Source organism: Salvelinus sp. IW2-2015, linkage group LG22 (genome assembly GCF_002910315.2).
Source record: "Salvelinus sp. IW2-2015 linkage group LG22, ASM291031v2, whole genome shotgun sequence".
Taxonomy (NCBI): Eukaryota; Metazoa; Chordata; class Actinopteri; order Salmoniformes; family Salmonidae; genus Salvelinus; species Salvelinus sp. IW2-2015.
In genome coordinates, this window is record NC_036862.1 from 21,130,704 (window position 1) to 21,152,976 (window position 22,273).

Here is a 22,273-nt window from a genome sequence, read left to right on the forward strand (position 1 = left end):
GCCAATAGCTTCTACCCCCAGACCTTCAGGCTGCTGAATAACCACCACTAAATCAGCTATCTTCTCCCCCTTTCACTGTACCCTGTAATTACATCTGCAACCCTGTACATGTGACTATTAAACTAATCTAAAATATAATCTAATCATGACTAATGGTGGCTGTGGTAACTAGTGGAAACCCTGCTAGTCTGGCTACTGCCGCAGTCAAAACAACTGGGAACTAGGAAATCTCTGACTTCCGAGCTTTCAAGACAACTGGGAACTCGGAATGGTCATCCAACTTGGAATTCCAAGTCGGACACTCAGCATCTTTCTAGGACTCCAACCTGAAGATCACTGACATCATGATTTGACCTCGTTGTAGGTAATGTGGGTCACATTAGCGAGGCCCAAAATCACCACCACACACAGAATACTCCTAGATACAAATAAATATCTGAAACTGGCAGTTTTGTTGAATTATTTATCTTCTCTTTTGTGTGTTTGTCAAGTGATCTATGTGTATGGGCTGGTGGGACCTTCAGCCCGTGTGCATGTAATTTGATAATTTAACAAGACATGTCTTTTTTTACTAATTTAATTTTTACATTGAATGACTGGGCGGGCCTTAGGCGTCCACATCAGTGTGTAAATAAGTTAGTATATAGGCTACAGTCTCATGTATTATCAAGGAAATGCTCCAAATGTCACATAATAAAATAACCATTGCCATTTAAATCTATGAGCTGGACATGGGAGGAAAATATAGTATTTCAAGGCACAGTAGGCTTTTCAGTCTGAAAAGAAACACTACAACCCTTTTTATATAATTTGTGCTACATAGGTACGGACATCAAAATTGACGTCTTTTCTGTCACATTGGGTGATCCAAATAACCTCTCCTTCAAGTGCACTTGTTCACTTCCCTTCACTGTTATGAAATGACTGGTATAAGAAATATGGTGGAAACTCCCAATAGCCCAGGCCAACAACAATCCAATGATTTTAGATTTGTGGAAAGTAATGAATGAGTGCACACTTCAGGAGGAAGGAGAGACTATTGGGACATACACCCTGTCACTCTGAGGAGGATCCTTCATGGATATGATGTCATCCAGGTGTAGTTAGGTCTCCCCACAGCCTCCTGCGGCTTTGCCTGTTTTGGAGCACTGCTTCACTGAGGAGCCCAGCTTATCGGCCAGCAGAAATGGGTTGAGGTGGCCGTACTGAAAAGGGACAGTTCARGATTCAAATGATCACCAGTAAACGCCAGTTGAGGTATTTGCGGAGTAGCTTTATTTCCTATAATAATAATAAAGTCCCTGATTGCTTTTGGGTACCATGTTACTATTGTAATTACATTAAGGTGTTACCTTTGTAAAGTGGTACCTACCTTCTGGATGCAGAAGTCCGAGGAGAAGCGAGAGCACTGAAGGATAGCAGCCATCTCCCCATCCACCTGCAGCGCCACGTCCTTCTGCACAGCACAACATCACAGGGATTATTATACATTCACTTAACATATTAGACAACCCACACAATTTGTGCATTGACCTAAAGTAGTGTGGAATCCATTTGTATGTATAAAAGGTGTGTGTATCAGTGGTCCATACCAACTACTGTATCAGTATGCATACACAAGTAAAACAATTGTTCATAAAATAAGGGAACAACATGACCTTGCTACATAAACAAAATGCTGCCTTAATGAAAATGGCTTAGGTGAGGGTAGTCCTATTATGCTGTGTTTCAGTGTTCTCCAACCCTGCTCCTAGAGAGCTACCTTCCTGTAGGTTCACTGCAACCCTGCTCCTAGAGAGCTACCCTCCTGTAGGTTCACTCCAACCCTTGTTGTAACTAACGTGATTCAGCTCATCAACCAGCTAATTATTAGAATCAGGTGAGCAAGATTGAGGTTGGAGCGAAAACTACAGAACAGTAGTTCTCCATGAACAGGTTTGGAGAGCCCTGCCGTGTTTGCACCAACATACCTTGAAGCAGTGGGAGGACTCAAACTCCAGCTGACATGGGTAGTCAGGCACTGTCCCCTTGTAGGTCACTATTGCACTTGACATCTCAAGCTTTTTGGGCAACTTGAAGAGCCGGTAAGTGCCAGATGCATAGCTAATATCACCTGCAACACATTGGAAATGGAAGTGACTGACTAGGCTTACATTTTTTATACTAAATGCTTCTAGATCCCATTAATAAATGTGCTATTAGTTAGGTTAGCGTAAGAACTGCATACCTTTTCCATCCTACAGTAAGTAGCCTTAGACAGTCATGGAGATGCATATACCTGCTTTCTTTTTGAGCTCGCAGTTGTGGACCTCAATGTGACTGGCTGAGATGAGGTGAGGCGTGCTGAAGCCCACCTCCTGGACCAATGAGATAAAGTCGCGCCAATAGAGGGAACCGCCCATTCCCTCACCTATCACAAAACACAAAAGAAAAGAGAACATCATCAGTGTGAAGTACAGTTCTACAACTTGCACGGCACACTCGGGTCAAGTGAAACCACTTATGGGTATATTGAGATGTCACCAATGAGACTAAATCTGAAAAATATTTAAGATAAGAGATAGTCTTTTCTACAGAAGCAGAATATGCATTACCAAACATTATTTGTCTGCTAGGAAGGTGCAACTTGATCACTTACCCCACAGAACTGAATCTTCTTTTAAGTGGTCAGGAACAACATTGCTGGCATACATGTCACTGTAGTATAATTCACCACCCTCCTATATCACACAGGAGAGATGGGAGAGAGACACGGGCAAAGAAAGGAGTACTTTTCATGAGACACAGTCACTGCCATCTGTATTTTATAAAGCCCAGGGATACTCGTTTTAATAATCATGTTATGCAATGATAACAGGCAGTGTGGTGGACTATTTACCTTGAGGACCTTATAGGCTTCACGTAGCACCGTTTTCTTATCAGGGCATAAACAGATGACACAGTTTGACCTGGAAGAAACAGTAGATAAAAGAAGTGGATTTTTGTTCACTTTCCCAACAGATCGTGACACAGTAAAACAGATAAACGATCAAAAGAGAAAGAAGGACTCATTGTTTTGATAGCAAATTAACATGATTGTTCCTCAACTTACACTATGATATCCATAGAGTCATTCTCAACGCCAGCTGCAGTTAGCTTCTCCATATACCCCTGGAGGAAGGTGGTGTTGGGTTTCTCAAAGCCAAACTTCTCCTGGTGGTATGGGATGTATTTACGGGAGACTAGAATCTGAGAACAAAAAATACATTTAGTAGCTGATTTTACACACTCATTTTTGTATTGATGACCCCAGCCTGAATTTAATCCATGATGCTGGCATTGCAAGGACCGTGCTCTACCAACTGAGCCATACACTACCACAGCAGAAAGCAGAGTATCACACACCAATGTAATAGAATGATTGTTAGATTACTGAAGATGTAGGGTGAGTGAATATATAGGTCTAGGTGCTATACATACCAGTTCCTCAGTCATATCAATGCCTGTGACATGGCCAGTCTCGCCAACCAGTTTACTGAGGGCATAGCAGTCTCTGCCGGAACCGCTGCCCAGGTCCAAGATTCTGCAGCCCTGAAGTTTCTCTGGAACAGGAAGACCACAGCCAAAGAACCTAGAACAAAATGACATATATAGCCTTTCGTGAACGAACACTTTTCCCTTTAGCTAGCACTGACTTTGCTGATAGCTACTTTATTGAGGAAAAATGTACTTACTATGACTGTGATATGTGGTTGTCCCACCTAGCTATCTTAAGATGAATGCACTAACTAAGTCACTCTGGATAAGAGTGTCTGCTAAATCTGGAACAAAGAGTGTGTGTCCTAACCAGTTTCACATTTGCTGCAATATTAGTCTTTATTCGTGTATATTGGTTGGAAATGAATGTATTCTACTTCTGTATCATTATACAAATAGATACATTCTCAACAGAAGCAGTCCTGAATCAATTGGTTCATTGTCATCGTCATACCGTTTGGTTACTTCGGGGTGAACGAGATTGAGGGCCTCTATAGCACTCTTGGGCATTGGCCTGCAGGCTAGAGAGCAGGCAGCATTGGTCTGCAGATCACAGGTGGACTCCAGGCGAGAACCATAATATTGCTGAGGAAGAGATCAAAATATTTAAATGTCACTATTAAAATACTTGGTACCAGTGTTTCCCAAACCTCTCTGTCCTTAGGTGTCCCCAACAACTGTTCCACTGATCTTGAACAAGCACACTCATTTAATTGGACATGATCATCAATGCCCTGATGTAATTTATATGCAGACCTCAAGCACTACCCTGATGGTACTTGATTCCATGTATCATGCAGCTCTTAGGTTTATTACCAACTAAAAGCATCTGAACACACTGTTGGCTAGTCTTCGTTGACTCTACATAGGCTTAAACATTGCTATACTATATGAATTATGATCTAAGGCAGTTTTGGTAAAACTGACACTATTTTTGTTCTTCTTTAATAAAGTCTGAAAATAAATACCAGATATGGTCTCACTCCTACTTACTTTTAACAGTTCCTAAAATAAGAACAGATCATGTCAAAAAGTGTTTTAGCTAATCAGCTCCCTGGTCTTGGAATTCTCTCCAGACCAGCTTGAAACCCCAGAATCTTGTTTCCTTGGAGGAGTTTAAAACTTTTGTTGACTCACATGTTACTGAGGAATGTGATTGTCATTAGGACTTGATGCGGTGGTATATATGATAGATTTTTTATGACATTTGGATGTTTCTGTAATTGAAATGTATTTGTGTTTACGTCAAAAACATACTGTACAGACATGTTACAGTATATCTGATATTTGTCTCAAACATTGTTCCCCCCACTGGTGTCTTGGTTGAACAAGGTCTCTCTTGAAAAATAGATTTTATCTCAATGAGACTAACCTGGATATATAAAGGTTAAATAAATACAAATAATAATAAATCATGCCCTTGACTAGCTGAATATGGGGGCAGTCTCCAGACACAGATTAAACCTAGTCGTGGACTAAAAATCACTTTCAATATTGAGTTTGGTTTTTAGTTCAGGACTAGGCTTTATCTGTTTCAGAGAAATCACCCAAGACAATGTGGAATAGGAATAGGTTTCCAATTTCTAAATTCACCTGTCTGCTCCCCAGGCAACGTGATATGATATTGTTGCAAATTGGAACCCGTGTCCAGGGACTGTAGAGCCAACCCCCTAACCCAGAGGTAGGCAACCCTGGTCCTGGAGTGCCTCAGACACTTCATGTTTTTGATTTAACCGACCTGGAAGACCAGGTGTGTTGAATTTAGGCAATCAATGAACTGATCAATTAGCTCAGCTGAGCAGGTGTGGTGCCTAGTTGGACCCAAATCCTGCAGTACACCAGCAAAAGGGTTGCCTGCCCTAACCATTATTCTGATAGAAAATATGATGATACCCTTACAAAAAAATTGCAGTTTGAAACTGCAGTCAACTGGTGTTTTGGACGCAATAATTGCTGAATAATTTACTGTAGTTAAACAGTTATTTTGGACGCAGTATTTGCAGCATACTGCACTCTAACTACACTTATACAACAGTGTACTACAGTTACGGCATCTTTTTTTCGTAAGGATAAACCTACCTTGACATTGTCATGCACTTGTTTTGTTGACATAATGACCGGAGGAGTCACGGAGGAAATGGTTATTTGAAGCCTGATTTGACTGTCTGGACACAGAAATGCGGACAGAGTGGTGGGGTAATGTCCGTGGAAAGTACTCTAGCTGTCCTCTCATCTGTTAGCGCTAAAATACGTAATCTTTTGAACCCTTTTGCTTTCTTCTCAAAATGTGTAGAACATTTACTGCAAGACAGTGGCGACGGCATGTTGCGCGGTGTTGTGTTGAAAGATCGATGCAGGGAACAAGGTGCAACACTTATTACACATACCTAGGCTGAGGGTAGGTACTCTAGGAGATCAAAACAACGTCTTTCTTTAGCTACCTTTAATAATGAGTGTAGCTACATGCATGGTTGTAATCTCAAAACAAACCTACCTTGACATTGTCATGGACTTGTGTTGACATGTTGACAAATAAATATTTTTTTAGAAGCAGACTCAGGATGAACTTTGAAATCCTTCTTTTTCGAGGTTTAACTGCGGTTGGCATTGAATATATGTTGCATTACCGCCACCTACTAGACTGGAGTATAACTCCCTTATGCTTTACTTATTTTTTYCCCCCCCAAAAAATACCCTAACACTACACTCACAATAAATAATAATGAATACCATACTCCACTATTGAAATGTATTTAGTCCTACCTCGTGACAACAACCTGAAAGGATGGGACATCACCACTTTTTAAATAAATAAATAAACATGTTTCATAATACAAAAATCAACTTACATTGCTACATCAAACATGTCTAACAAAACAAAACACAGGTATTAACAAGAAAACGCTCAAACATACAAAAAATATCAATAAAATAATACAAAAACTAAACAATTTTAGTGCAATTGTATTCACTCTGAAAAARTCTTATAATGATTCAGGAAGATGTTATTCTTGTTGTTATTCACTAGGGTTAATGTTTTAATAAGATAATTAAATTCAATCAGAAAAAATTGTAATTTTTGTAGAGAATTTGGGAATTTTTGTTTGTGTATGAAGTATTTGGCAACAAGAATTTAAAAAATGTACAATAATTTCAGTGGTCTTGTTATCATTGCAATAGTAACATATATCTTTCATGTCAAAAACATAGGCAGTGTTCATAATGGTAAATAAGTATTTTGCAAGGTTTTCCCAAAATTCTGACACAAATTTACATTCAAAGAACAAGTGAGACAGATTCCCACCTTTTTCACAGAAAACGCAGATATCATCAACAGCCACAAATTTGGATATCATAGAATTACATGGATATATCTTATGTCAAATTTTCAAGTGCACTTCCTTAACTTTGTTTGGTATACAGTATTTGTAAGGCCTTAACCATGCATTTTTCCAGACAATGTCAGGAATAAGCATGTTCCAGAAAAACTTTCCTCTCGGTGTAAGTTGGTTTTGTGAATGAAGAATTTGTCTTATATATTTATTACAACAAGATCTATCAAGTAGGCTCACGCCTTCCAATCTGAGTTCTGGATAAACTTTGTGATCATTCCCAAAGCTAAGATGAGTTTTCATTAGTGTAGTTAGACCACTGGGAACGGCTTTGATCACAGAAATAAACTCTCTGAAAGGTATTGGAAACTCTTTCAATGTTATAAATTGTTCATATGTGAGAATATTACCCTTGTTGTCGAAAATATCAAGAACAAAGTCAATATTCCTCTCATGCAAGCTGGGGTAGAACAATGACTTATTCCTTACAGTTATGTCTGAATTATTCCACAAAAGAGCTTTATGTGGGGAAAGATTGTGCAGGAAACATATTTTCCAGGCCATTATAGCTTGTTGGTGAAACCTAGCCAATTTAGCAGGTAATCTTTCAGGAATATAATTACATTTCAGTAAAAATTGAAGACCTCCCAATTTATTAAACACATTATTTGGAATGAAATACCATATTGAATCAGTATTAATCCCCCCCAAAAAATCAACCAGTTTATCTTGAAAGTGTTATTTATGTCAACAAAATCCAACACTTCTAGACCGCCTTCAGCTCTTTTGTTAGAAAGGACAGATTTTTTGTGAGACTTATTTTTCCAGATGAAGTCAAGAAAGGTCTTATTGATCTCTTTACAACATTTTACATTTACATTTAAGTCATTTAGCAGACGCTCTTTCTACGATTTCGCGACTTAACATATATTGGCTGCTTCACCTTAATTAAAATAATCAGTAGAACAACCACTTTTTTCAATAGTGCATCTAACTTTTTTAAGGGGGGGGGGGGGTTAGAAGGATTACTTTATCCTATCCTAGGTATTCCCTAAAGAGGTGGGTTTCTACGGTGTCTCCGGAAGGTGTGTGATTGACTCCCTCTCTCGCGAATTGAACCTGCTTCCTGTGCGGGGTTATGTTCCCCATTGGGGGTGCCAGAGCAGCGAACAGTTTTGACTGGGCTGAGCGGGAACTGTACTTCCTCAGAAGGTAGGGAGGCGAGCAGGCCAGAGGTGGATGAACGCAGTGCCCTTGTTTGGGTGTAGGGCCTGATCAGAGCCTGAAGGTACGGAGGTCCGTTCACCTCACAGCTCCGTAGGCAAGCACCATGGTCTTGTAGCGATGCGAGCTTCAACTGGAAGCCAGTGGAGGAGAGCGGAGCGAGCGGGTGACGTGAGAGAACTTTGGGAAGGTTTGAACACCAGACGGGCTGCGGCGTTCTGGATGAGTTGTAGGGGTTTAATGGCACAGGCAGGGAGGCCAGCCAACGCGAGTTGCAGTAATCCAGACGGAGATGACAAGTGCCTGGATTAGGACCTGCCCGCTTCCTGTCGTGTAGGCAGGGTCGTACTCTGCGAATGTTGTAGAGCATGAACCTACAGGAACGGGTCACCGCTCTCTTGATGTTAGTTTTGAGAACGACAGGGGTGTTGTCCAGGATCACGCCAAGGTTCTTAGCACTCTGGGAGAGGAGGGACACAATGGAGTTGTCAACCGGGATGCAGAGTCATGGGTGAACGCAGTCCTTCCCCGGGAGGAAGACTAGCTCCGTCTGCCGAGGTTCAGCTTGAAGGTGGTGATCCGTCATCCACACTGATTGATGTTGCCAGACATGCAGAGATGCGATTCGCCACCTGTTATCAGAGGGGGGAAAGTGAGAAGATTAATTGTTGATTGTGTCGTTGTGCATAGCAATGATAGGAGGAAGCCATGTGAGGATATGACAGAGCCAAGTGACACTTGGTGTATAGCGAGAATAGGAGAGGGCCTGGAGCCCTGGGGGCACCAGTGGTGAGAGCACGTGGGCGGAGACAGATTCTCGCCACACCACCTGGTAGGGCGCGACCTGTCAGGTAGGACGCAATCCAAGCGTGGGCCGCGCCGGAGATGCCCAACTCGGAGAGGGTGGAGAGGAGGATCTGATGGTTCACAGTAAAAGGCAGCGCATAGGTCTGAAGGTGAGAGAGGGAGGAGAGTTAGCTTTTAGCAGTGCGGAGCGCCTCCGTGACACAGAGAAGAGCAGTCTCAGTTGTGATGACTAGTCTTGAAACCTGACTGATTTGGATCAAGAAGGTCATTCTGAGAGAGATAGCAGGAGAGCTGGCCAAGGACGGCACGTTCAAGAGTTTTGGAGAGAAAAGAAAGAAGGGATACTGGTCTGTAGTTGTTGACATCGGAGGGATCGAGTGTAGGTTTTTTCAGAAGGGGTGCAACTCTCGCTCTCTTGAAAGACGGAAGGATGTAGCCAGCGGTCAAGGATTAGTTGATGAGCGATGGTGAGTAAGTTGGAGAAGGTCTCCGGAAATGGTCTGGAGAAAAGAGTGATGGGATAGGGTCAAGCGGGCAGGTTGTTGGGCGGCCGGCCGGCACAAGACGCGAGATTTCATGGAGAGAGAGGGGAGAAAGAGGTCAAAGCACAGGGGTTGGGCAGTGTGAGCAGAACCAGCGGTGTCGTTTGACTTAGCAAAAAGAGGATCGGATGTCGTCGACCTTCTTTTCAAAAATGGTTGACGAAGATCATCCGCAGAGAGGGAGGAGGGGGGAGGAGGGGGAGGAGGATTCAGGAGGAGGAGAAGGTGGCAAAAAGCTTCCTAGTGGTTAGAGGCAGATGCTTGGAATTTAGATGGTAGAAATGCTTTAGCAGCAGAGACAGAAGAGGAGAATTGGAGAGGAGGGAGTGAAAGGATGCCAGGTCCGCAGGGAGCGAGTTTTCCTTCTTTCCGCTCGGCTGCCCGGAGCCCTGTTACAAGTAGCTGGATTTACACATAACGATAATGAGGGGTACACAAAACGAGACAGTCCCTCTGCCTTGGACAGAAGTACTCTCCCAAGTATAGAAAGACTCTTTGTAAGCCAATTATTAAATCTATTTTTTTAGTTCTCTTAATTTTAGGAGAGAAATTCAAATGTTGTGCTGACTAAGTGGTTTTTGACAGATGTATTCCTAAATATTTAACACAGTCCTTTACAGGAATATGTTATATTTCTTTATCATCAGAGTCAAATAAACATATAAATTTCACATTTAAAACATTCAGCATTAATCCTGATGCAATAGAAAATGCAGTTATAGCATTAAGGCGACATGGGCGACTTGGTCTTTGTCTCTTAAGAAAAGAGTAGTATCATCAGCCAGTTGGGAGATTTTGATTTCTTTGTTAAAAATGGTTAAGCCATACAAATTTGCATATTCAGAATATCTATAGATAGAAGTTCCACAACCAAAATGAATAAAAATGGCGAAATTGGGCATCCCTGTCGTACACTTCTGTTGATACTGAATCTTTTGGAAGTATTAAGGTTGTTAGCACAGAACTATTTATATCTTTGTAAAACATGCAAATACTTTATACAATTTTCACCAAATAAAAAGTTTAAGAGACCTAAAGAGAAATTCATGTTCAATTGTCAATGAGAGAAGGGTCTTTATCGGGCTTCGGGAATCAATGAAATAAGGCCCTGTTTCATAGTGGAGACCATTTCCCCATTTTTAATACAATCTTGAAACAATTGAAAATCGGGTCTTCTAGTAACTCCCAAAACTGTCTATAGAATTCAATTGACAGGCCATCGAGGCCAGGTGATTTCCCTCTTTTTCATTGAATTCAGAGCCTCTCTAATTTCTTCAATTGACACAGGTGAATCGCAAACTGAGTAAATACATCCTCAATTTCAGGGACATAATTCTGAATGTGGCAAATGTAGCTTTCACAACCATCTTCCTGAATTTGAGAGCTGTAAAGGTTTTCATAAAAGGAATTGACAAATGATGATATTGTAATGGGATATTTGCATAAAACATCGTTAATTTTTAGTGCAGTTATAGATTTTCTTTTGTAGTTTCTCTTTTCATGTGCAAAAAAGTAACTAGTGTTTCTTTCCCCCTCTTCAATCCATTTGCTCTTGACCTACAAAGGCACCCTTTGCCATATCCGTGTAAAGCTGTTCTAATTCTAGTTGTAAAGACTTTAACACAGACTCCTCTTCTTCAGATAGTTTTCTAAAGAAAGATAATCTATCAAGCTTGCTCATCATCTCCTTTTCTCTAAGGTTCTTTAATTGCATCAGCTCTTTGGCGCGTTTAATGGCTACCACTCTGACTTTATATTTGAAAAATTCCCATCTACTTCCATGACCCAAGTCTTTTCTTGCAAAAATATCTTTAGCTAATGTTTGATGTTTTCAATGAGAGTAGTATCTTTAAGAAGTTGTTGTTTAATTTCCAATATCCTCGAGTACCTTTTGATTTTTTAGAGCTTGTAAATTCAGGGAAATCAAGTGATGGTCAGAAAAGGGACCAACTGATGATCTAATCTAAAACAAATTGTAACAAAAAAGGGGAAATTAGGAATAAATCTATTCTAGATTTACGTGACAGTTTGTTGGTCCAGGTATAACCCTTAGCATCCGGATTGAAATAACGCCAGGCATCCTCAACACGGAGATCCATGCATAATGTAATGATAATGTTACTATTTTGAGGGTTTTGACTCGTTCTATGGGGAAAACGACCAGCAGATGCATCAGGTGTTTCATTAAAATCCCCTGAAATAATTAGAAAAGCCTCTGAGTATTTGTGCTTAAATTCTGTACTTTTCTTGTAAATTGGGTAAAAGAGGTCTTATAGGAGCATTCAGAGCCTAATAAATGATGAAAATAGTATTGTCAAGTTTAACAGTTACTATGACCCATCTGCCATTTTATTCGCCCTAAATACATTACTCAGACGAGAGTGCTCTGAAATCGGAGTATATATAGCCAGACCGAATTTACGAAAGCACCCGGAAGTTTATTGAGAACGCACAAGGACTATACCACGTAGCTAAGCTAAAACGACGGGAAAATCAAGTCAATAACGTTGGGTAGTTAGTAGATAGCCTATAGTTAATATACTGGCAAGTTTGATGTATAAGTAGCCAGCTAACGTTAGGTAACTAGAAAACATTATGATACATACTGCTATGTGGTTCGTAAGGACAGCGTAGCAAACAAATTGTCAGACAACATTAGGTGTAAGGTAACTTAATTGAAAAGTCATTACTTTATTAAATTGCTCAACATTTTCTAAACATTTGTCATAATTAGTTAAAGCAATGAATTTGTATGCGCTCTCGTTGTAAATCGGCTGCATATTTTCCGCCATTTTCTTCAAATCTGAAAACGATGTGAAGCCACGCCCATTTCTGAACAATTGCATTATGGGCCCCAAAGTACGGAAATAGTGTTCTCTGCGTGTATATTTTGGCGAATTTAGTACGACATCCGGGAACTTTTGTCATGCTAACTATATCCATACTATGACCAACAAGCATACGATTTACTAAACCCAAGTMACAAATAGTACGGTTAGTATGAGTATCCGAACACAGCTATCCTGTCCAACTGACGAGACTTCCGTTTCTTCATCCGGGGACTTTGAATTAGTGCGCATRTCTTTTAYGTTTGCGCATCTTCTTGCGTAGTCCCTTTGTTTGTGTTGGTCGAAATCCATCAAACAGCGTACGGGTTCGTGAATTCAAGCGAATTGCGCGCAACGTGCGGTGTCGTTCACACTGCATGCTTTGGACAGGAGGAAGGCTAATCAATACAATCGTGAAAAGCGGGGAAAAGTTCATTGAATTTTTACAGAGAGATGTTGTTATAATCGTGTGCAAACCAAGGCTATTTTCAATACAAAGCAGTTACCCTGGACGTGGAGCAGGAGGTATGGTTACCTCTGGTTGTGTAATTGAGCTAGTTAGCATTAGCAGACTAACGTTAGCTAGTACTTTCATTTTGGGCCTTCACATAAAAGTTGTCGCCCAACCAATAACAATTACTAACCAATTAGTTGTTTAAATCAGACCATAGGGTAGTATTTTGTTAATCTATTGGTGAACAAGTTTGCACACTTTTTTTTATCTCCCCAATGTGTGTGCTAACGACGCACTTGAAATTGTACGCGTGCTACAACTAAGTGTTACAAAACATTCGCACATTCAGTGGCTAAGATAATTTAGCTAGCCAGCGAACTAACGTTAGCTAACTTTCCAGACTTTGCACTGCTAAAGATTTCACCTACYAACGTTAACTAACATTAGGAAGAATTGGCTAAATAATTACTCCCACTGAGTTGTTTGTCGTTTATATTTATCAGAAAGCAGCAGCCATTGTTCACATGTTGGTAAATTGAAACATTTCGTGATGAATTTGGTTGGAGTACAATAAGCTGATGCGTTACTTGTTATTGACATGCATGGACTATGTACTTTGTTGAAGTACTAGTTAACTAATAATACATTATTCTAGTTTGCCCAATTTTTGTATTTTTGTATACATCTTTCAAGTTGAGTCGCCATGGCAGCTGCCTTCCCTTATAGAGGGGTACCTGGTGGAATGCCCCCAGGTATCCATCCCCCAGCCCAGGTTCCAGACTACATGTCTGAGGAAAAACTGCAAGAAAAAGGTGGGTTCAGCTCAATGGAGAACTTTTGATCCATTTGTTCCATAACATTTCACTGCCCCTTTGGCTATGATTTCCATGGGGTTGTTATTCRATTCATAAAATGGAAAATTCCTTTGAATGAACATAGAATATAACCATTATTGTTTTCTTCCCAATACGACAGCCAGAAAATGGCAGCAGTTGCAGGCGAAGCGCTACTCTGAGAAGAGGAAGTTTGGGTTTGTTGACGCCCAGAAGGAGGACATGCCACCTGAGCAYGTCCGTAAGATCATCAGGGACCACGGTGACATGACCAACAGGAAGTTCCGTCACGACAAGAGGGTATACCTGGGGTAAGAAGCAACTTCCCATTGTCTCTATGGAACTCTAGTGATTTGGAGAAGAATTGGGAAAATTTTGTTAATGATACCCAGGGGTGAAAGTAAAGCGGTACGGTGTCCCGGGCAAAATAAATAATGTGATTCGCAGTACGTATAAAACATGAACCTATCACAATAATTAAAACAAAATGGCAAGAAAACTAGGCTATTACACCACTACTTATCATTACTGCATGTCAGAGGCATGGAGAATTTAGCGAATGGACTTTAACTATACATTCATGTACAKACTACCTCAATTGGGCCGACCAACCAGTGCTCCCGCGCATTGGCTAACCGGGCTATCTGCATTCTGTCCCGCCAACCCCTCTTTTACGCTACTGCTACTTTCTGTTCATCGTATATGCATAGTCACTTTAACCATATCTACATGTACATACTACCTCAATCAGCCTGACTAACCGGTGTCTGTATGTAGCCTCGCTACTTTTATACCCTCGCTACTGTATATAGCCTCGCTACTGTATATAGCCTGTTTTTTTACTGTTTTATTCCTTTACTTACCTATTGTTCACCTAATACCTTTTTTAAACTATTGGTTAGAGCCTGTAAGTAAGCATTTCACTGTAAGGTCTACCTACACCTGTTGTATTTGGCGCACGTGACAAATAAACTTTGATTTGATTTGAATGGACCTGAAAACGGGTGGTATRGCCTATGGTTAGATGAGAACACTGACATTTTGCCAAGGTAGCAATGAGTGGCTGCATAAATTCTGGCCTAATTACAATCGCCAAATGTTACATTTTTGGGTGTTTTGTGTAGAGGTCGACCGATTATGATTTTTCAATGCCGATACCGATTATTTGAGGACAAAAAAAAGCCGATACCGATTAATCGGCCGATTAATTTAAAAAAAAAACGTTTTTTCAATATATATATATCATACACACACATTTTTGTTATAATGACAATTGCAACAATACTGAATGAACAATGAACACTTATTTTAACTTAATATAATACATAAATACACACACGCACAGAGCTCTGAAGTGACAATGATACTGAAGAGTCTGCTTAGGAGACAAATACTCTCAACTGTTTGAATAAAAATTTAGTTTAAGTTACCTGTGATGAATGTTGAAAACAAAAACTTTAATTTCTATATGCAGGAAATCCTATTTTAATAATGGGCATGGTAAGAATTGACAACCAAAGTGCGAGTCATAATTCCCATGACATCTAGCAAAATCTGAAAAGCGGTTCCTTCATTTATTCCATAGGATATTTTTAGATTCACTTAAAATAAGGTCTGTGTTTCGTGTAGGCTTACATCACCGTGCCAATTTTATAACTGTGTAGATATCCATAGGACAAGGTAACTCTGATCAATATTGGCTAAATATAAGCGAAGATTTAAAAAACATGTAGAGTGGATTTATGAAAATATGTTGACAAACGTTACCTTATCCTAGTGAGATTTACACGGGTATCAAAACGTCGAGGCGGTTTAAGCCTGCACGAAACACAGACCTTATTTGAAGTAGATCAAGACATTCTCTATGGAAGACATGAACGGTAAAATAATGAAGGAACCCCTTTCAAATTCAGCCGCAAGTTATTACAGGAATTATAACGCGTCGACAATTTCTCTCTAAACCATATACCTTTGACTAATCCGGAAACTATCACCTCGAAAACAAAACGTTTATTCCGTTCCGTATTTTATCTAACGGGTGGCATCCATGAGTCTAAATATTCCTGTTACATTGCACAACCTTCAATGTTGTCATAATTACGTAAAGTTCTGGCAAATTAGTTCGCAAAGAGCCAGGCGGCCCAAACGGTTGCATATACCCTGACTCTGCGTGCAATTAACGCAAGAGAAATGACACAATTTCACCTGGTTAATATTGCCTGCTAACCTGGATTTCTTTTAGCTAAATATGCAGGTTTAAAAATATATACTTGTGTATTGATTTTAAGAAAGKCATTGATGTTTATGGTTAAGTACACATTGGAGCAATGACAGTCATTGATTGATTGTTTTTTATAAGATAAGTTTAATGCTAGCTAGCAACTTACCWTAGCTTACTGCATTCGCTAACAGGCAGGCTCCTCGTGGAGTGCAATGTAATCAATGCAAGATTGAATCCCCCGAGCTGACAAGGTTAAAAATCTGTCGTTCTGCCTCGTTTCTAGGKCGTCATTGAAAATAAGAATGTGTTCTTAACTGACTTGCCTAGTTAAATAAAGATTAAATAAACGTGTAAAAAAACAATTTACAGCGATGAAATGCTTTGAAGCTATGGTCATGGCTCACATCAACACCATCAGAAACCCTGGACCCACTCCAATTCAGATACCGCCCCAACAGATCCACAGATGACGCAATCTCTATTGCACTCCACATTGCTCTCGCCCACCTGGACAAAAGGAATACCTATGTAAGAATGAGTTTCATCGACTACAGCACAGGACCCTGGGAATGAATACCTCCCTCTGCGACTGGATCCTTGACTTCCTGATGGGCCGCCCCCAGGCAGTGAGGGTAGGCTACAGCACTTCCACCACGCTGACCATCAACACGTGTGCTTAGTCCTCTCCTGTTCTCCGAGTGGCCGTGCACAACTCCAACACCATCACGTTTGCTGACGACACGACTGCTCAACTTGAGCAAGACAAAGGAGCTGATCGTGGACTAGAGGGAATGGAGGGGCAAGCATGCCCACACCCACATCGGTTGTGCTTTAGTAGAGCGGGTCAAGAGCTTCAATTCCTCTGTGTTCACATCACTAAGGAATTAACATGGTCCACACACACCCACACAGTTGTGAAGAGGGCATGACAGCGGCTCTTTCCCTTTAGGAGGCTGAAAAGATTTGGCATGGGTTCTTAGACCCTCAGCTACACCATTGAGAGCATCTTGACTAGCTGCATCACTGCTCAGTACGGCAACTGCAAGGCGCTACAGAGGGTGTTGAGTACAGCCATGTACATCACTGGGGCCAAGGTCACTGCCATCCAGGACCTCTACACCAGGCGGTGTCGGAGGATGCCCCCAAAAATGGTCAGTCTCCAGCCACCCAAGGCATAGACTGTTCTCTCTGCTACCACACAGCAAGCGGTGCCAGTGCAGCTGTGTCTAGAACCAACTGGRCCCTGCATACACTCATACTTACACTGACATTCTAACACACACACGACATATGCGCACACATGCATACTGACGCCACACATAAGGAGAGGAAAGTAAGCATTTCACTGTTAGCCTATACCTGTTGTTTACGGAGGTTTTGATAAATAAAATGTTTTGTGGTTTGCTAACCATGCCCCCCGTCGTCATCTTTTCACCCATCTCCCAACACCTCACACCACTTCCGCTCTGTCTCCACTAATCTTCCCATCTCTCCTTTTTGTGCGGTCTTCTCCACAGAGCCCTGAAGTACATGCCCCACGCGGTGCTGAAGCTACTGGAGAACATGCCCATGCCTTGGGAGCAGATCAGAGACGTGCCTGTCCTATACCACATCACTGGAGCCATCTCCTTCGTCAACGAGATCCCCTGGGTCATTGAGCCTGTCTACATCGCCCAGTGGGGGTGAGACGGACTAATGTTCTGTTCATGCATGTTTTTATTTCTGTTTTGGTGTAATTTTTAGAGTGAATGAACAATTGAGGACTGTTTATGGATTGAAGCATGCCTAGTTTCCATAAAAGTCCTCTTTTGAATTGTTAGACACTAGAGTTAGCCATAGATGCCTCAAACCACCTAGAAGATCCTTGTTCACTTGCTAGTTACATTTTCTCCGTAGCGCCATGTGGATCATGATGCGTCGTGAGAAGAGGGACCGTCGTCACTTCAAGCGTATGCGTTTCCCTCCTTTTGACGATGAGGAACCTCCGCTGGACTACGCTGATAACATCCTGGACGTGGAGCCGCTGGAGGCCATCCAGATGGAGCTGGATGCAGAAGAGGACTCCTCCGTGGCGGAGTGGCTCTACGAACACCAGCCCCTCAAGGACGCCAACAAGTGAGTGACAGCAAAACCTGTTTTGGTTTCTCTCTGGACAGTCCTGATGTGTAAAGGACACCTCCACACTGAGTTTCATTTTATTTTCAAATTACACAGTTTAAACTATTGCCTGGTGGTCATCAGAATATTATCACAGTGTACCAAAGACCTGATACTTCTTAATGTAAGCCACAATATTTAAACACAAGTCTTGGTTGGTTTAGCACAAGTTCTGAGTAAGTTGAAATCAGTCAAATGTTCTTCAAGCTAAAACACGACTAGATTGGTTATCTATTTTCTTTTTGTCCTTGTATGAACCTGCCTTTCTCTCCTTCCCTTCAACTCCAGGTATGTGAACGGGACCACGTACAGGCGTTGGCAGTTCACCCTGCCCATGATGTCCACGCTGTACCGTCTGGCCAACCAGCTGCTGACWGACCTGGTGGACTACAACTATTTCTACCTGTTTGACCTGAAGGCCTTCTTCACCTCCAAGGCTCTCAACATGGCCATCCCCGGGGGACCCAAGTTTGAACCCCTAGTTAGGGACATCAACCTCCAGTAAGAGCCTGGGTCTTTAGGCTGTTACCCCTTAGTGGAGACTCTTAAGTACATTACTGTACATTGCTGAATCACTCAAATAAATATTTTTAGTGCTGTCTAACTTGTGGTGGCTTTTGGGCATTACACTGGAAGTATCTGTTCCTAAACTCTCTTCTCCCATCTCAGAGATGAAGACTGGAATGAGTTCAACGACATCAACAAGATCATCATCAGACAGCCTATCAGGACAGAGTACAAGATTGCCTTCCCATACCTGTACAACAACCTTCCCCACCACGTTCACCTCACCTGGTGAGAAAGATGCCCTCTACTGACATTACTGTCTATCTCATACAGGCCCCAGAACATCCTCCTAGATTCCAGAAATGGAAACCAACTATTGACATGCACACATTTGGGCGATATGCCATCAATGCTAACTAGTGTTTCTGTAGGTACCACACTCCCAATGTGGTGTTCATCAAGACCGAGGATCCTGATTTGCCAGCGTTTTACTTTGACCCCCTGATCAACCCCATCTCCCACAGACACTCAGTCAAGGTATGTGTTGTTTTCAATGTACAGTACGTTATGCACTGCAACCAAATTGCCCTTCAGAGACAAATTCCTCTTGATTTGTAATGAACCCTGCCCAAGCAGCACCTTTAACTCAGTCTAGCCTAGGGCACAGAAATGTTTTCTCAAATTGTRTCTACCTAGCTAGTACCCCTCCCACAAAGGCGCACTTGCATTGGTTTGCTTGCAAGTGCGTAACGACTGGAGGAAAAGTGAATTGAATGGTGGGTTACTGGCTGAACAGAACCTGTGCTGCAGTTGGTCCATCAGCATTCAAACACATATTTTGAGATTGGAGGAGTCAACTAATAGCAGATACTTCTTTATTGCAGTGTAGTGTGCTCCTGTTGTTGTTTTGTTGCCCCCCCCCCCCCACACACTTCTCTCACCCATACTCACACCCCTACAGAGTCAGGAGCCTCTGCCAGAGGATGACGAAGAGTTTGAGCTTCCAGAGTACGTGGAGCCCTTCCTGAAGGAGACGCCCCTCTACACAGACAACACAGCCAATGGAATCGCTCTGCTCTGGGCTCCACGTCCCTTCAACTTGCGCTCTGGGAGGACTAGGCGGGCCATCGACATCCCACTCATCAAGAACTGGTGAGGAAACACTCAAATAACATTATTTGGTATTAATTGATGTAGGATGGGAATTGATATTGCTGTGTAAATGTATTTATTGCCTTTTTTAAACTAGGTACGTCATTGGAAACCTTCTCTTTTACAATAAATACTCAGTAGCATGTCCTACATAGACCTGTAATGACTGAAGATGACTGCTATTCTGTGAACTCTCTTGTCTCTGCTGATATTGTAAACCTAATAAAGATGGCATGGTAATACTAAATGAAAATCTAATTAGTGAGTGTCTGCCTGACTGCCTCCCATGTCAGGTATCGTGAGCACTGCCGCCGGCCAGCCAGTGAAGGTGCGTGTGTCTTACCAGAAACTGCTCAAGTATACGTACTCAACGCTCTCAAACACAGACCACCCAAGGCCCAGAAGAAGAGGTAAGCATCAATGATGATTCTCAAGTTACTAAAAGAACCCTCAATTTTGTCAATGTTTGTTCGTAGATGTTTGATACGGAAAAATAACTGGCATTGACTATTTGCAGCACAATTTTGTGGAAAAAATATACCACAAGTACAACAATCTGACCAGCCTCTGTCCTACCCTACCAGGTACTTGTTTCGTTCCTTTAAAGCCACCAAGTTCTTCCAGTCGACTAAGCTGACTGGGTGGAGGTGGGCCTGCAGGTGTGCAGACAGGGCTACAACATGCTCAACCTGCTCATCCACCGCAAGAACTCAACTACCTGCACCTGGATTACAATTCAACCTCAAGCCTGTCAAGACCCTCACCACGAAGGTAACCAGTCAAACTGGATGTCAACTGATGTAAGAGGGGCAAGACGGAGAGAAGTCTGTCCAACCCCGGCCGTACCGCAGCCCTTACTTAGTTGTCTAAATTGCGTAACTAAATCCTAATTTGAGTAGCACAATATTAACGGGGGCTTGTGACATGCTGCATTGCAAGCATGTTTTATCTAACCTGCAACGAGTTAACAGTTTAGTGGTGGTGTTGGCAAACTTTGTGGAAATTTGCAGATAGAAATGTAATGAATAGAGTGACATTATTCCACGTGTCAGAGGCATGTTTGTTCTACTTATCATATTTCTATCTAAATGCAGTCTATAACCTTGTGCCTGCTGAATGCACCTGGGGTGTCTGTCTTTTCTTCAGGAACGTAAGAAGTCCAGGTTCGGGAATGCCTTCCATCTGTGCAGAGAGGTGCTGCGTCTCAGCAAGCTGTGGTGGACAGCCACGTGCAGTACAGACTGGGAAACGTGGATGCTTTCCAGGTCAGCAACACAGCACTTGAATAACATCAAAGCTCCAATAAAATCTTCCTTTATGTGGTGTGATTTATAGCATGATTTTATTTTGGCTCACAATTGGAAGTACCTGTTAGAAATTGATTCAAACCTATTTCAATTTAAAGTCTTTCCTAATATGTATTGTTTCTCCCTACTTCCTCCTTGGTCTGTAGTTGTCAGACGGGCTGCAGTACATCTTTGCCCACGTGGGCCAGCTGACTGGCATGTACCGCTACAAGTACAAGCTGATGAGACAGATCCGGATGTGCAAGGACCTCAAGCACCTAATCTACTACCGCTTCAATACTGTGAGTACTGAGTATACACCACACACTTATGTCCATGTAAATGGTCACACAAACATTACCTATGTTGTCGATTTTGTAAAGGAACAATTGTCTATTATTGCCAACATGTCTGAAACACCATTAAGTAACACATCTGCTCTGTAATGTATTGGTGTTTATATTGGGACACAAATAAAGGCTGAGTTTGTTGTTGTTTTTGCTGTGTTCTCAGGGTCCGTGGGTAAGGGTCCAGGCTGTGGGTTCTGGGCACCAGGATGGAGAGTGTGGCTGTTCTTTATGAGGGGCATCACCCCCTGCTGGAGAGATGGCTGGGCAACCTGCTGGCCAGGCAGTTTGAAGGTAAGGCCTTTTAACTTCCCTTAATCATAGGTGATGTTAGAACTGTTTGTGATACTAATTATCACGAGGCACAATGGCCTATCAATGAACTACTTGCTTGCCCAGTTACATTTGTTCAAGGGCTCAAAAGCAAATATTTTGATATGGGTGAGGAAAGGGAAAAAGCAGGACCATATGAACTGTGACGACAAGAAAACGCAAATTAATTCACTGTGGATTGTGAGAAGCTCTCGTACTGATGGACTGATTGGGAACACCAGTCAATCAACCAATCGTGAATGTCCCTTCAACAGGTCGTCACTCAAGGGCGTGGCGAAGACTGTGACGAAGCAGCGTGTGGAGTCCCACTTTGACCTGGAGCTGCGTGCGGCCGTGATGCACGACATCCTGGACATGATGCCTGAGGGCATCAAGAGAACAAGGCCAGAACCATCCTGCAGCACCTCTCTGAGTCCTGGCGCTGCTGGAAGGCCAACATCCCCTGGAAGGTATGAGATTATAGAGATGAGGAGGCAACATATAGGTGGAAAGGAATGTTGGGGCTTCATTCCAGGGTATTGTGTGCTTGATTCTTACTGCCAAAAAGGTAGAGGCAGTTCAGGGAATGTTTGCTTTAAGAATATGTATTGGTGACATGTTATAGAAATATGATCTTTCATCAAACTCAGTTGTCTTCAGCAATTTCTATTTTGTAAGCAATAAACACAACTTGTTTTCCTGAAAGGTACAACATTTGCCATTACTGGAAGGTAGTTCATTTACACCTATCCCAG

General features: G+C 41.9%; 1 protein-coding gene and 1 pseudogene across 2 annotated transcripts; one reads left to right on the top strand and one right to left on the bottom strand.

Annotated features, from left to right (window-relative positions):
- Nucleotides 1–561: 561 nt before the first annotated feature.
- Nucleotides 562–6,104, bottom strand: zgc:153372 (arsenite methyltransferase). Of its 2 annotated transcripts, none has more exons than XM_023967228.2 (10): nucleotides 6,011–6,104; nucleotides 3,971–4,101; nucleotides 3,460–3,610; nucleotides 3,092–3,228; nucleotides 2,879–2,948; nucleotides 2,639–2,720; nucleotides 2,279–2,410; nucleotides 1,971–2,113; nucleotides 1,373–1,456; nucleotides 562–1,205 (listed from the first exon to the last, which is right to left on the bottom strand). In XM_023967228.2, exons 1-10 carry the CDS (start codon nucleotides 6,038–6,040, stop codon nucleotides 1,104–1,106), a joined length of 1,062 nt encoding a protein of 353 aa, XP_023822996.1. In that variant the 5' UTR covers nucleotides 6,041–6,104; the 3' UTR covers nucleotides 562–1,103. The 2 variants fall into 2 exon arrangements, with proteins under 2 accessions (XP_023822996.1, XP_070290215.1); XM_070434114.1 differs by lacking the exon at nucleotides 6,011–6,104 and adding an exon at nucleotides 5,596–5,848.
- A 6,453-nt stretch (nucleotides 6,105–12,557) lies between these two features.
- Nucleotides 12,558–22,273, top strand: part of LOC111982644 (pre-mRNA-processing-splicing factor 8-like) — a 38,703-nt pseudogene continuing 28,987 nt past the window's right edge.

Excerpts from the sequence above, each read along its gene's own strand:
- zgc:153372 (XM_070434114.1), bottom strand. The coding sequence starts at position 5,628 with ATGTCAACAAAACAAGTGCATGACAATGTCAAG. Across the intron at positions 3,611-3,970 it reads CACCCCGAAGTAACCAAACG|GTTCTTTGGCTGTGGTCTTC; the intron begins GTATGACGATGA and ends ATTTTGTTCTAG. Across the intron at positions 2,949-3,091 it reads GACTCTATGGATATCATAGT|GTCAAACTGTGTCATCTGTT; the intron begins GTAAGTTGAGGA and ends TGTTTCTTCCAG.